Here is a 12,084-nt window from a genome sequence, read left to right on the forward strand (position 1 = left end):
CCATCAGGGCAGATTCCTCCTGCTGTGGAGATGGTGCTGCATGGCCAGGGCTGCTTTCACCTTTCTCCTCAAGGGAAAGGAAAGGGGCTGTCATCTTTGGCTGTGTCACTGAGACTCCTGCACTGTCACCCCGGGCATCAGCAGATGTGCTTTAGATCTCCCTCAGACAATACCTCCTCAGCCTCCTCTCCCTACAGACAGCAGCAGCAGCACCTTGGTTTGAAGCATCTTTGTTTGTCTGCCCTGCCTTAAGGCCCTGGTGCCAGGGAGATGCCCCTGGGCAGTGCCCTGTGCTGGGAGGGGTCTGCAGGGCAGAGCTGAGCCCCCAGGGCTGGGCTGGGCTCTGGCAGCACTGGCAGGGACAAGGCTTGGATACAGAGAACCAGCTCCCAGTAGGCACAACTGCAGGCAGCAGAGAGCCAGACCAACCCTTGGTATCCCTTCCTTTTCAGGTGCACAGGGAAAGAGAGAAGGATTTGGAGATAATTATTTTTAAACTGGAGTGTTCAAAAATTGCACAATATTGTTCAATCAAGTTATAAGTGCAATCACCCTAAAACAGAGAGAGGTGAAATGAGCAAAGGGCACCTGTGTGGGATGAGTAGGTCTGATTTCACTGGGGCACAGGGAGCCCTGGTTTCCCTCTTGGTTCCCCAGTGCTCTGGCAGAGAGCAATGCTGAAGATGAGCCAGCAGCCTAAACCTGAGCTCAGAGATAAAAATGTTCAGCAAAGTTCCCAAAAAAAAGGAAGTAATTTTGAGGGGATTCATAATAAAAAAGGATAAGTATAACACAATTCATTCTTTCTCAGCTTATCAGTGTCTTCTTTCAACAGCCCATGATGCCCAGAGTGAAGAAATGTCCAACAGCAGCTCCATCAGGCACTTCCTCCTACTGGCATTGGCAGACACGCGGCAGCTGCAGCTCCTGCACTTCTGCCTCTTGCTGGGCATCTCCCTGGCTGCCCTCCTGGGCAACGGCCTCATCATCAGCGCCGTAGCCTGCGGCCACCACCTGCACACGCCCATGTTCTTCTTCCTGCTCAACGTGGCCCTCAGCGACCTGGGCATGATCTGCACCACTGTCCCCAAAGCCATGCACAATTCCCTCTGGCACACCAGGACCATCTCCTACTCAGGATGTGCTGCACAGGTATTTTTCTTTGCCTTTTTCATTGCATCAGAATTTGCATTTCTCACCATCATGTGCTACGACCGCTATATGTCCATCTGCAAACCCCTGCACTACGGGACCCTCCTGGGCAGCAGAGCTTGTGCCCACATGGCAGCAGCTGCCTGGGCCAGTGGCTTTCTCTTTGCTCTGCTGCACACAGCCAATACATTTTCCCTGCCCCTGTGCCATGGCAATGCCCTAGGCCAGTTCTTCTGTGAAGTTCCCCAGATCCTCAAACTCTCCTGCTCACATTCCAGCTTAAGGGAAGTTGGGCTTCTTGTGGTCACTTTTTGTTTAGGTTTTGGTTGTTTTGTGTTCATGGTTTTTTCCTATGTGCAGATCTTCAGGGCTGTGCTGAGGATTCCCTCTAAGCAGGGACGGCACAAAGCCTTTTCCACCTGCCTCCCTCACCTGGCCGTGGTCTCTCTGTTCCTCAGCACTGACACATTTGCTCACCTGAAGCCCCCCTCCATCTCTTCCCCATCCCTGGATCTGGCAGTGTCAGTTCTGTACTCAGTGGTGCCCCCAGCCCTGAACCCCGTCATCTACAGCCTGAGGAACCAGCAACTCAAGGAATCTCTCAGGAAAGCTGTGACTGGCTGCTTTTCAGCCTTTTCATTGTCCCATAAGAGCCCTCACAGTGCTTTGCATTGGGAGCCACAAAGGAGCTGGAAACACACCCCTGCTTTGGCTCCTGCCGTCTCTCAGAATTCTCTTTCCCTCAAGGGGCTTCAAGTGGGTCAGGTCCTGGGAAGGGACAGCAGGCCAGAGACCCAAATTAACCAAAGGGATATTCCAGACTGTATGGCACCAGTTCTGGTATAAAAGCTAAGGAAGGAGGAAGAATAGGGGGCATTTCCTATTTACAGTGTTTGTCTTCTTGATAAACCACTCCACCTGCTGAAGTTCTGCATCCTGGGAAGTGGCTGAACATCACTTGGTGACAAAAGAAGAGAATAAAATTATTGGGGTTTTCCTCATTTCTGGTGCCTGTAAAAACTTCCCCTTTTCCTATAGAAAACTGCCTTATCTCAGTCCACAATTTGTCTCCCATAACATTTTCTCTCCCCTGTGCAGCCAAGGAGGGGAGTGCTAGAGTGGCTTGGTAGTCACATGGACTCAGAAGAGGTAACCCACCAGAACAAGCCACAGAAGGCCTGCTTTCCTCTGTCAGCAGCTCTCAGTGCATATCATGAGAGGTCAAGTCTGCCCTTAAGTATATTTTAAATTGCTTTCTGCTTCTGATTCTGTTATAATAAAAGAAATGCTCTTATCCACCCCCTTCAATTTAATTATCCCTCCTGCTTGTGTGACCCAGACAAATTGTGTAAGAAGAGAGTCTCACATTGTATCTAGGTGAAATAAATGAATATGCAACCACTTCGTAAAAAATTTTATACTATTCTTATCACAGTAGGAATGAAGAGAAATGGGCAGAGCTTTGTGGCTGCCCCAGCTTTGGCATGGGCCCAGGGCCTGGAGCAGGAACAGCTCTTGAGGGCCCCAAGGCCGCGGCTCTTGTGCTGCCCTAGGTAGATGGGATGGCAGCAGGGGCTGCAGAGCTCTCAGCACCTCAGCCCGAGGGGAGCAGGGCAGCCAGGGAGCCTCCTTTGGCCTTGGCCAAGCTCCTTCCCCCATGGCTGGGGCTGAGTCCTGTGGCAGCTGCAGCTGCTGCTGTGCCCTTGCCAGGGGCTGAGGCCGTGGACAGTGGCCAGAGCAGCCTGGCCAGAGCAGAGCTGTGGGGCCAGAGCCGGCTGGGCTGGGCTGGGGAGAGACCCTTGGTGCTGCCCAGAGCTCAGGGCAGCTGGCAGAGCTTGCAGGGAGCTGGGCTGGGCTCAGAGAGCCTGGCCCAGAAACCATCAGTGTCCATCTCAGCCTGGCTGAGCGTGCAGGGGCAGGACTCAGGCCAGGCCTTGTGGGCCAGGGCCAGTGCCTGTGCAAGGCATTGCAAACAGGTAAGTGGCCCAGAGAGGAGGCTGCTCTGTGCCCTTGGTGGCATGGACAGAGCAGGGAGGGGGCCCAGGACATTTGTCAGCACCAGCCTCTGTGCCCATGCATTGGCAGCCCTGGCTGCTGAGCCCAGCTTTGGCCTAGGCTGAGTTTGGCTGTGGCCCAGCTCCATCCTCCTGCGGGGCTCAGGGCCTGTTCCTGGCCATGGCCAGCCCTGGCTGCCTCTCTGCTGGCCCAGAGGCTTCAGAGCCCGGGGCAGGGCTGTCTGTGCAGCCCCACAGGTGCCAGGGGCTCTGCAGGAGCTGGCAGAGGCTGCCCAGCAGGGAGGCCATGGGGCACAGAGCCCCAAGGCTGCTGTGGGCACCACGGCACAGGGGCCGTTCCCAGCCGCAATGCTCCTGGCCTGGGCTGGGCCTGCACAGGGGCTGGGCCACCATGGCTGGGCCAGCACAGGGCCACAAAGGGGCCACGCAGCCGCTGCTGGGGCTGACAGCAAGGCCAGGCACACACAGGGAATTGCTGAGCATGGCCTGCGCTGGCCAGGCCTGACTGTGCCAAAGGCAGAGCTCAGCTGCCCTTGGGGGCTGCAGGAACAGTCCAGAGCCCAAAGAGCCTCCATGGCTGTGCTGGAGACCAAGGCTGCAGGAGGGAAATGCAGGGCTGCTGTGGAATGGGGAGGGCATTGAATTCCAGCACACACCTCAGCTCTCTGATGGTCCTGGCACCATGCTGGGCCCTGTTTCAGACTGGAGCAGAGCAGATGTTGATGGGACAGGAGCCCTGTGGGTCTGTCAGGGACCTGCAGCTTGCAAGGTGCTCTGCTCTCCCTCAGGTGCTCTCTGTCAGGAAAGGGGCACAGGTTTTAATACCTATTAGTTTCATAATATACAAGCAAATCTTTATTATCTGGGTCATTTGAGTACTCTTAAGGAATGGCAATGTTTTCCCACCAGAAACGGGGTTTCCTGGAAGTGTACTGATGGCAGGAGAAGAAATTCTGATCTTCCCATCTACTTCTGTCACCATTAATCAGTCTATTATTTAATCTCTCTCTTTTCCATCAAGTGCTTCCATCTCTCCTGGTTAAATTGCCATGTCTAAGGACATCTGTTCACTTGATCAGCTGGATATTTGTTTTTCCCGTTGGTCCCAGATTTCCTCCACCAGATGCTCCCTGGTCGCTCAAGTGCCTCTCAACTAACTTGTTTCATGCTTTGAGCTTCAGGGAGTTGCCCAAATTTTCTGAAGTTTAAATAAATATCACATAAGGCGACATCTTAATTGTCTTTATATCTATCACAGAATTACCTTTTCTTGTATCTATGTCTAAAACTGTTCCTCTACAGGAATCCTTTGCAGATAGTGGACATGTCAGATACTGCTGGGACATCGCAGAGAGTTGATGGAAGAGCTGTGATGGTTGTTAAACTGTTCAAATGTTCAACTTGTGTTTGTTGGCAAGAAACCTTCCTGTGCCTCTGAGTGTCACCAGTCCCTGAGCCCAAAGGACACAAACCTGATGAGTTATGGTTCCCACCGCAGGGACACTTGGACCTTGGCTCTGCACAGGAGAGCTCTTCATCCACTTTCTCTCTTTTTCTCCCTCCGGGCATGGAAGGAGCTCCTGACTTCAGCCTGTGACTGGTGGGTGCAAAGAGCAAATCTGGGCAGAATTGAGGCAGTGAGGGTTTGAGGGGACGTTGGGATCTTTGCTGGGCACAGAAGGTATTTTCCATTGCTCTGAGGCTGTCTACTGTGGAAAGTGGATTTAATATCCAGCAGAGGAATGACTTTTGCATTTGTTGGAGCTGTGCCTTCCCTTGGCTTTGTTGGCTGGCAAGAAATGAACATCTATCTGTATCTTGGGCAGCTCCTTCTCCAAGGAAAGCAGGTAGGAGTTGGAGCCAAGGAGCTGAAAGCTGCAGGTGCAGCCTGAGCTGGAGGGAGCTCAGATTTGCACAAGGCTGCTCTGAGTGCCAGGGCTTGGATGGGGCAAATGGTGGGGTGGGGGTAGGGACAGAGTCTGATTGATTGTCAGCCATGAAGGGTCTTGATTTTCATATCTATTCAAGCTGCATGAGGAGGTACTTGGATTCAGTGTCAGCTGGAGATTGCATGTATCAATAAATTGACAGGGAAGAAAACCCTAAATTTGACCTAAGAAGTCTTTTCTCACTCTCTTTTTAAAGAGAATCTATTCAACTTTAATACACTACTGGAATTCATCTAATTAACCACAAGATATCTGAAAATTAAAATCAAATTATTCCCAGAGGCTTGGCTTTTTAAGGTGTTTTCAATGTGAATGAGCCCTGGGACACTGAATTCCTGCACAGAAGAGCTGAAGGCTGAACAAGCCCCTGGAGCAGGAAAATTCAGCAGCAGCCTCCAAGGTGCTGAGGATGTCAGAATCCCCCACTGAGGCCATCCCTGCCCAGAGACCGTGGGGGAATGGGCAGACAAGGAGAGCGTCCCTGGGGCTGGGGCAGCACAACTCAGAGGCACCAGTGGCTCCAGCTGAGAAATGGAGTGTGGAATGTGGCAGGGAAAGCCCTGCTTGGGCTGTGCCAAGCAGGACACACAAGCCCTGACTCCCATCCCCCAAACAATTCTCTTAATGAGACATTTAAAAGGAATTTCTAATATTTATGTGCTCTGAGTTGGATGAAGCGGAGAAATGCCTTCAAGAGATTCTCAGGCACTCAAAACAACAAAACAGCCTTTACTGGCAACCTGGAAAAGCAAAGAAATTTTTTTAAAGGTTTAATGTTACATATTATCAACAGAAAACACTTCTTGAAGCATTAACTTTACTCATTCAACTTCCCAACACTAAGCCTGTTCAATTTTAAGTTATTAAAAATATGCAGGAAGAGGAAATTAGAAAGTTATAGAGGAGCACACACAGAGCTACCAACTCCTGGATTCCAGCACTGTTCAGATGGAAATTCCAAGAAGAGGTAGGGTCAAGATGTGTGCTTGCCTTGTGGTCAGCCTCAAATACCCCTTGGTCTCCCTGGGCCCTTCCCCCAGGTGGGCCTTGGGCTCATTTGGTCCCTCAGGAGCTGGGCTGGGGCTGCAGAGGTGGCTGTGGAGCATTGCCTGTGCTGTGCCAGGGACTGGCAGCCACTGCTGGGCTGGGATAGAGGCTCTGGGGGGATTGGGGTTCCAGGGCAGGGCAGGGCTGGGGTTCCAGGGCAGGGTAAGGCTGGACCTGCCCCTTCCTCCCCCTCACACAAAATGTTATCAACCAACAATCTCCTCCAGCCTGTCACAACAGGGAATGTTGGTGGTGGAACCCAAATTTGGCCATGGACACCTTGCTGAGAAGGACAGTTCTTTTCCATAGGATTGAAAGCACAGATTCCCAATGTTTGGAGAGCCTCACTAGGCCAAGGCCAGCCAGACTTGTCAGGAATGGCAGATTTTGTCTGGGATCAATCATTGGATATAGGGAATTTTGGAGGTGGAGCCCCAATCTCAGCCATGGGCACCTGGAAAAGCAGGACAGTTTTTTCCCATAGGAAGGAAAGCACAAAGCCTTCCCCAGTGTTTTGGGGACAGGTGAGAGTTGACCCTTGTGCAACCATTGCCAGCAAGACTTGTCTTGGTAATATTCCTATGGGAACAATCTCTGGATATAAGGAAATTTGGAGGTGAAATCCCAATTCTGTCCTGGGTGCCTGGAGAAGAGGCACAGTTCTTTTCCACTGAGAAGGAAAGCATGGAGCCCCAGTGCTTAAGTAGCAGATGAGAAGAGACTCTCAATGTGCCTAGGTAACCTGGACCAGTCAGTCAGTCCACGGGAGGTGAAGCTTGACTTGTTCTATGCCCCCATGGTTTTATGGGGCCCCACAGTGTAACAATGGCCCCTTGATTACAAGAAGACCTGCATTGTCACACTGGCCCATTGATTTGATGGAGTCCCACAGTGTCACAGTGGCCCCTAGGTCCAAAAGGCCCTGCAGTTTCACAATGGTCCCAATGATTCCATGAGGCCTTACAGTGTCACAATGTGTCACAATGGTCTCTGTGATCCCATGGTGCCCATCAGTGTCACAAAGACCCCACGGTTCCATAAGGTTGTAAAGTGTCTTAATAATCTCTCCATGGTTCCATGAGGCCCTGCAATGTCACAATGGACCTTTGACTCCAAGACATCTCACAGTGTAACAATGGCCCCTTGATTCCATGACACCCTAAAGTTTCACAATGGTCTCCAAACCTCCATGAGGCCCCACAGTGTCACAATGGACCTTTTTTAGATGGGGCCTCTCAGTGTCACAATGATCCCTACATTCCATGGAGCCACACAGCATCAGTACTGTCCCCTTAGTTCCATGAGGCCCAGCAATGTCACAGTGCTCTCCATGATTCTATGAGGCCCCACAGTGTCACAATGGTCCCCTGGTCTCACAGAGCCCCACAGTGTCACAATGCTCCCTTGGTCTCACAGGGCCCCACAGTGTCACAATGGTCCCTTCGTTCCATGGGCCCTGTGCTGCTGCATTCCCCCCTGCCCTTCTCAGGCCACTCTGCCAGCTGAGAAATGCTCCTTGGGCCTTGGCCTCGGCCAACAGCCCCTGGGCTCAGCTCCTCTGCAGCTCATCACAAACACTGTCTGCTCCAGGCACTGCTGATGCCCAACCAGCTCCTGCTTTCTGTAGGAGCAGCCCTGGCAACTGTTTTTGTTCCCTCAGTGGCACAACATCCCTGTTCTCACCCTGCCAAAGAAAGCTGTTGGTGCCAAGTGTGGCCAGGATGAACCATTGCTGGGACTGAAGCCCCTCTCTTGGGGCCCTGCACACAGCGCTCCAAAAGAGCCCTTGGAGCTCTCCTGGGCCAGCGACTCCCTCTGAGTGGGGCCTCTCCCAGCCGGGAACTCTCCCGTTTGCTGCACTCGGGGATCCCCAACAACGATGGAGCCTGGGCCGATCCCTCCACTCCTCCAGGCTCAACCCTTCACCTGCTGGGGAGATGCCAAAGGATCCACAGTGAGCATTGCCTGCCCTTAGGGGAATTGCTCACAGGTGCCTTGCACTGACTCTTGGTGTATGTGTACACACAGAAGTGCCTGTGCTGGGGAAATGTGGCAGAAATGCTGCTCTCTGAGGGGTTTAAGTTCCTTGGATAGCTGAGTCAGTCAGATATCCAGTTATGAGTAAGTAAGTTTAAGTCCCGAGGTCTAAACAAAGTTCAATGCTTCTAAGAGTTGTTCTTTTTCTAAGTTGTTAAATTTAATTTATTAGCTAAGTTAAGGATTGTTAAGTGTAATTCTTCTGTTCTATTTCTAACTGATAGGTTTTAAATTAGGTTAAATACTGTTAAGTGCTGTTCTTTTGCGAAACTGAGGAGTTGAAGGTATCCGTTAAGGTATAAGTTAAGTCCTGTTAAGTTTGAGCTCTGTTAAGCTTTTTGGCCCTAGTCCTTTTATCCTTGCCCTCATTGTCTTTTGTCTCACACATACCCAGGAAGAGTTCTTGGCTGATTTCTGGATTGATTGCCTGGATTCTGTTTGTTTTGTTGTTGCTTTGTTTCCCTGGTGTGCCTGAAGTGTCCAGTCAGGAGGAGAGTGACTCTTGCCAAGGAACTTTGTGCTGCTGTCCCTTAATATTCAATCTGGTTTTTGCTGATCCCTTGCCAGGGATTTTTTCAGTTCTCTCAAGGCCTCGTTGGTAGCAGGGTGAAGGAGCCCTGAGGCTCTGGCCCTGGGGGACACAGGGATACTGCGGGAGGGTCCCTGTCCCCCTGTGCCACCCCCAGAGCCCCGGCCCCCCGTCCCCGTGTCAGGCCCTGGGGTCGATCTCATGGAACATCCTCTGGGGGAGGCTGCGGGGCTGGGGGACCCGGGGGGACAGGGGACCCTGCTGTGCACGAGCAGGGTTGGACTGCTCTGGGGGGAGCTGTGAGGGGGGCCAGGGCAGAGTGACCTCCACAGTGACTTCACACAGCCCCTGTGATGTCACACATCCCCTGAGATGTCACACAGCTATCTGTGATGTCACAGAGCCCTCTTTGATGTCACACAGCCACCTCTGTTGCGGTGTGTTGTTTTAGGAAGTCCTGTTTTAGACTTCCAGGTCACCTCCCAGGTGTGGCAATACCTCTCTTCCCCTTCCCCCTCGCCCCTTGCTGAGTGAGTCCTGTCAATCAGGCTTAACATTCCAACAAGGCGTCGTGTGGTTGGTGAAGTTTAAAGGATGCCCCTCAGGCGTGGGGGTCATTGGTCTGTCTAGGTGTACCTCGTCCCTTGAGACCCCGCCCCTCCCACCTGGTTGGTGGCTCACCTGTCCCCTCCCCTCCCCCTGAGCTTAAAAGGTGAATCAGGCCATGCGGTCGGGATTCTGTTGGAGCTGTTCCTAAGATTCAGACCTGTGTAACCATGGAATAAACTTCTGAATATTAAACCCTCCAGCAGAATCCTCTCCTTTTTTCTCTTCACCTTCGCCTGAAGCCTTCTTCCTGAGGTAAACGGAATTCCTAACAAGCCTGGACTTGTTTAGAGCCCGGCTGCAACCACCAGCAAGCCAAAGGTGTCTCTGCGGTGATACACCACAGATGCCGCCTTTGGCCTAGAAGCAAGGGTCAGACTGGCCCAGGCACAATCTAACTGGTAATATTGGTATTCATATTCCAATATTTGGCGTCCCTGGGTGGGCAAAGCGACTCTGCAGCCCAAGACGGACTTGCACTACCTCGGTAGAGCTTCTAGCAGCCATGCACCCAGCCGAAAGGAGCCGTGGCTTCAACGCTCCCAGCCAGAGACTTCGGGAATATTCCCAGAAGAAGTTTCGTGGACTGTTCAGCACCTCTGGAAAGCCCAGCTTCCTTGTAGTGAGCAGATTTTCCAGAGGAAGAAGAGGGTAGCCTCTCTTGCCTTGGAGGGGTCCTTTTCCGGTGAGGAGACCTGCCTGCACCCAGCCAGCTACAGCTCCCATTTTGGGTGAGTTTCTCTGCTCTCGGTGGAGCAGAAGCTCAAAAAACAGACTCTGACGTGAGTTCTGTTCCTTTTTGCCTTTGCATTTTTGGCTGCACAGCCCCACAGACGGGAATTCATTGCGTCCTAGTCTTCAGCTTTCTGCCACGTGTTTTCGCTGCCTTTTGGAATTCGCGCCGGTGCGAGAGTGCTCTCTGCCCTTCCCCCGACTCAGCAGCGCAGCATGCTCGGCCACGTGGCGCGGGGGAGGGGAACTCTGCTCCTTCTCTCTCTGTGCGGGGGAGGGGGACTCTGTCCTCTCTCTCTCTCTGCGTGGGGGGCCCCAGTTTTGGCTTGCCACATGGCCAGGGGATCCTTCTCAGTGCGGGGTGGGGGGTGTTCTCTGCACACACGGCGCGGGGGGCCTCGGTTTCGGCTTGCCACATGGCGTGGGGGAGGCTGCTTGCTCTCTCAGCTCCACGGGGGGGCTGCATTCCACCGCGGGGGAGGCTTTGTGTTTGCCTCAGCTCAGCAGGGCGTGTCCCAGCTCCCTGCTGCTGCTGCCCAGGAATTTTAAAAGCAGTTTATACAGCTGCATTGTGAAGCATTTGTCTGTTCGTTATTGCCTTCCTATCTGTGGTTTTTTTTTTGAATTGGTAGCTGATTTTTACCTTGTTTTTGGTCAGGCGGGATTAGTACTTTGCTTTTTTACATCAAACATGGGTTCGAAACTCAGCATTGTACAAAAAGCGGTGTATTATAATATTGTTAGCATTTTAGTCAGTGGTAATGTGAAGTTCTCAAAAGGAAAATTGAAACAGTTCCTAAGATGGCTCTTTCTGCACTTCCCACATATCTCCCCTGAAGAAATCCATGATATTCAATTCTGGGATTAAGTTGGAAATGAATTTATAACCTTAGGGCAATCTGGCAAGGCGCCCTCAGCTAAATTTGTGTTTTGGAGTTTACAAATTCAAACAGCCTTGCTCAAACAAAGGGAAATGGAGAAAAAGTAAAATGCGAAGCCATGTACTTCTGCTCTCCCTGTTTCTCCCTCTCCTAGCTCTAAAACCCCTAAACCTCTTTCCCCAAAACTTGGTATTTTAAAGAGAGCACACTCATTGGGAAGTCGACTCCCAGAGTTTGCTAAAATGCCTGAGTTGCCCTGTCCACAAGGCCCTGGCCAGGCTGCGTGGAACCTTTCCCAATCCCCTATGTCCCCTCCTCTGAAACCCAGAGCACGTGTCAGCTTTCAAGAGAGCAGTGATGCCCAAAATGGCCCCCAGTCCCTAGGGGGTCCACAAAATGGTGGATGCCACACGGCATCTTCCCAAACCTGGTCTTCTTCTTCCCAAAATCCTCTTAAGCATCCTAAAATTCCATCCCCATCCCCCTCGCCTCATGTTCCTCGAGACACCTTCCCCCCTCCCCCTCTGTTTCCTGCTGTAGCCTCGGCTCCGCATCTCTACTCCTCCCAGGGGGCGTCTGCTGACGTGATGTCACAGGGTGTCCCCGCCCCCTGCCTGCCCCTTGATCCCACCCCCTGTTCCCAAGTTTGCCCCGCCCCCCTGCCAGCCCCTTGACCCCGCCCCCTGTTCCCACAGTTTCCCCGCCCCTTGGCAGCCCCCTGTCCCTGCCCCCTGTGCCCATTGCGTCCCCGCCCCCTCCCTGGGTTCCCACGGTGGGGACACACCCACTGCCTGTCCCCAAACCTGTAGCTGTGATCCCAATGCTTCTGATTCCAGGGATACAGAGCAGGGGACGGCAGACCCAATGCATAGTCCCATGTTGTCACTAGCTCCTGTTACGTTTAAGCCTGCAGCTCAATCCGGGGCAGCTCCAACTGCTAATTGGATTTCTTTTGGACGACAATTGATTAAAGAGATCTGTAAATCTCATAAGGAATATGGTCCACACAGTCCATATTTCCGTGGCCTTTTAAATTCTGAACTGAGTAGGACTGTGGTGATCCCACATGATTTAAAACAGCTTTTTTCCTGCCTCATGACCTCCATGGAATTCAAATTAAGGGAATTAGCATGGAA

At 52.3% G+C, this 12,084-nt stretch overlaps 1 protein-coding gene across 1 annotated transcript; it reads left to right on the forward strand.

The window, feature by feature from the left end:
* Positions 1-858: 858 nt before the first annotated feature.
* LOC135441535 (olfactory receptor 14C36-like) lies at positions 859-6,083 on the forward strand (the record flags this gene model as incomplete). Its single annotated transcript, XM_064701085.1, has 2 exons — positions 859-1,778; positions 5,931-6,083. Coding segments are annotated over exons 1-2 (1,073 nt in total), but the record flags the coding sequence as incomplete, so codon positions are not given.
* Between the last annotated feature and the right edge of the window lie 6,001 nt (positions 6,084-12,084).

The sequence above is a fragment of the Zonotrichia leucophrys genome, unplaced genomic scaffold, assembly GCF_028769735.1.
Source record: "Zonotrichia leucophrys gambelii isolate GWCS_2022_RI unplaced genomic scaffold, RI_Zleu_2.0 Scaffold_333_56864, whole genome shotgun sequence".
NCBI lineage: Eukaryota > Metazoa > Chordata > Aves > Passeriformes > Passerellidae > Zonotrichia > Zonotrichia leucophrys.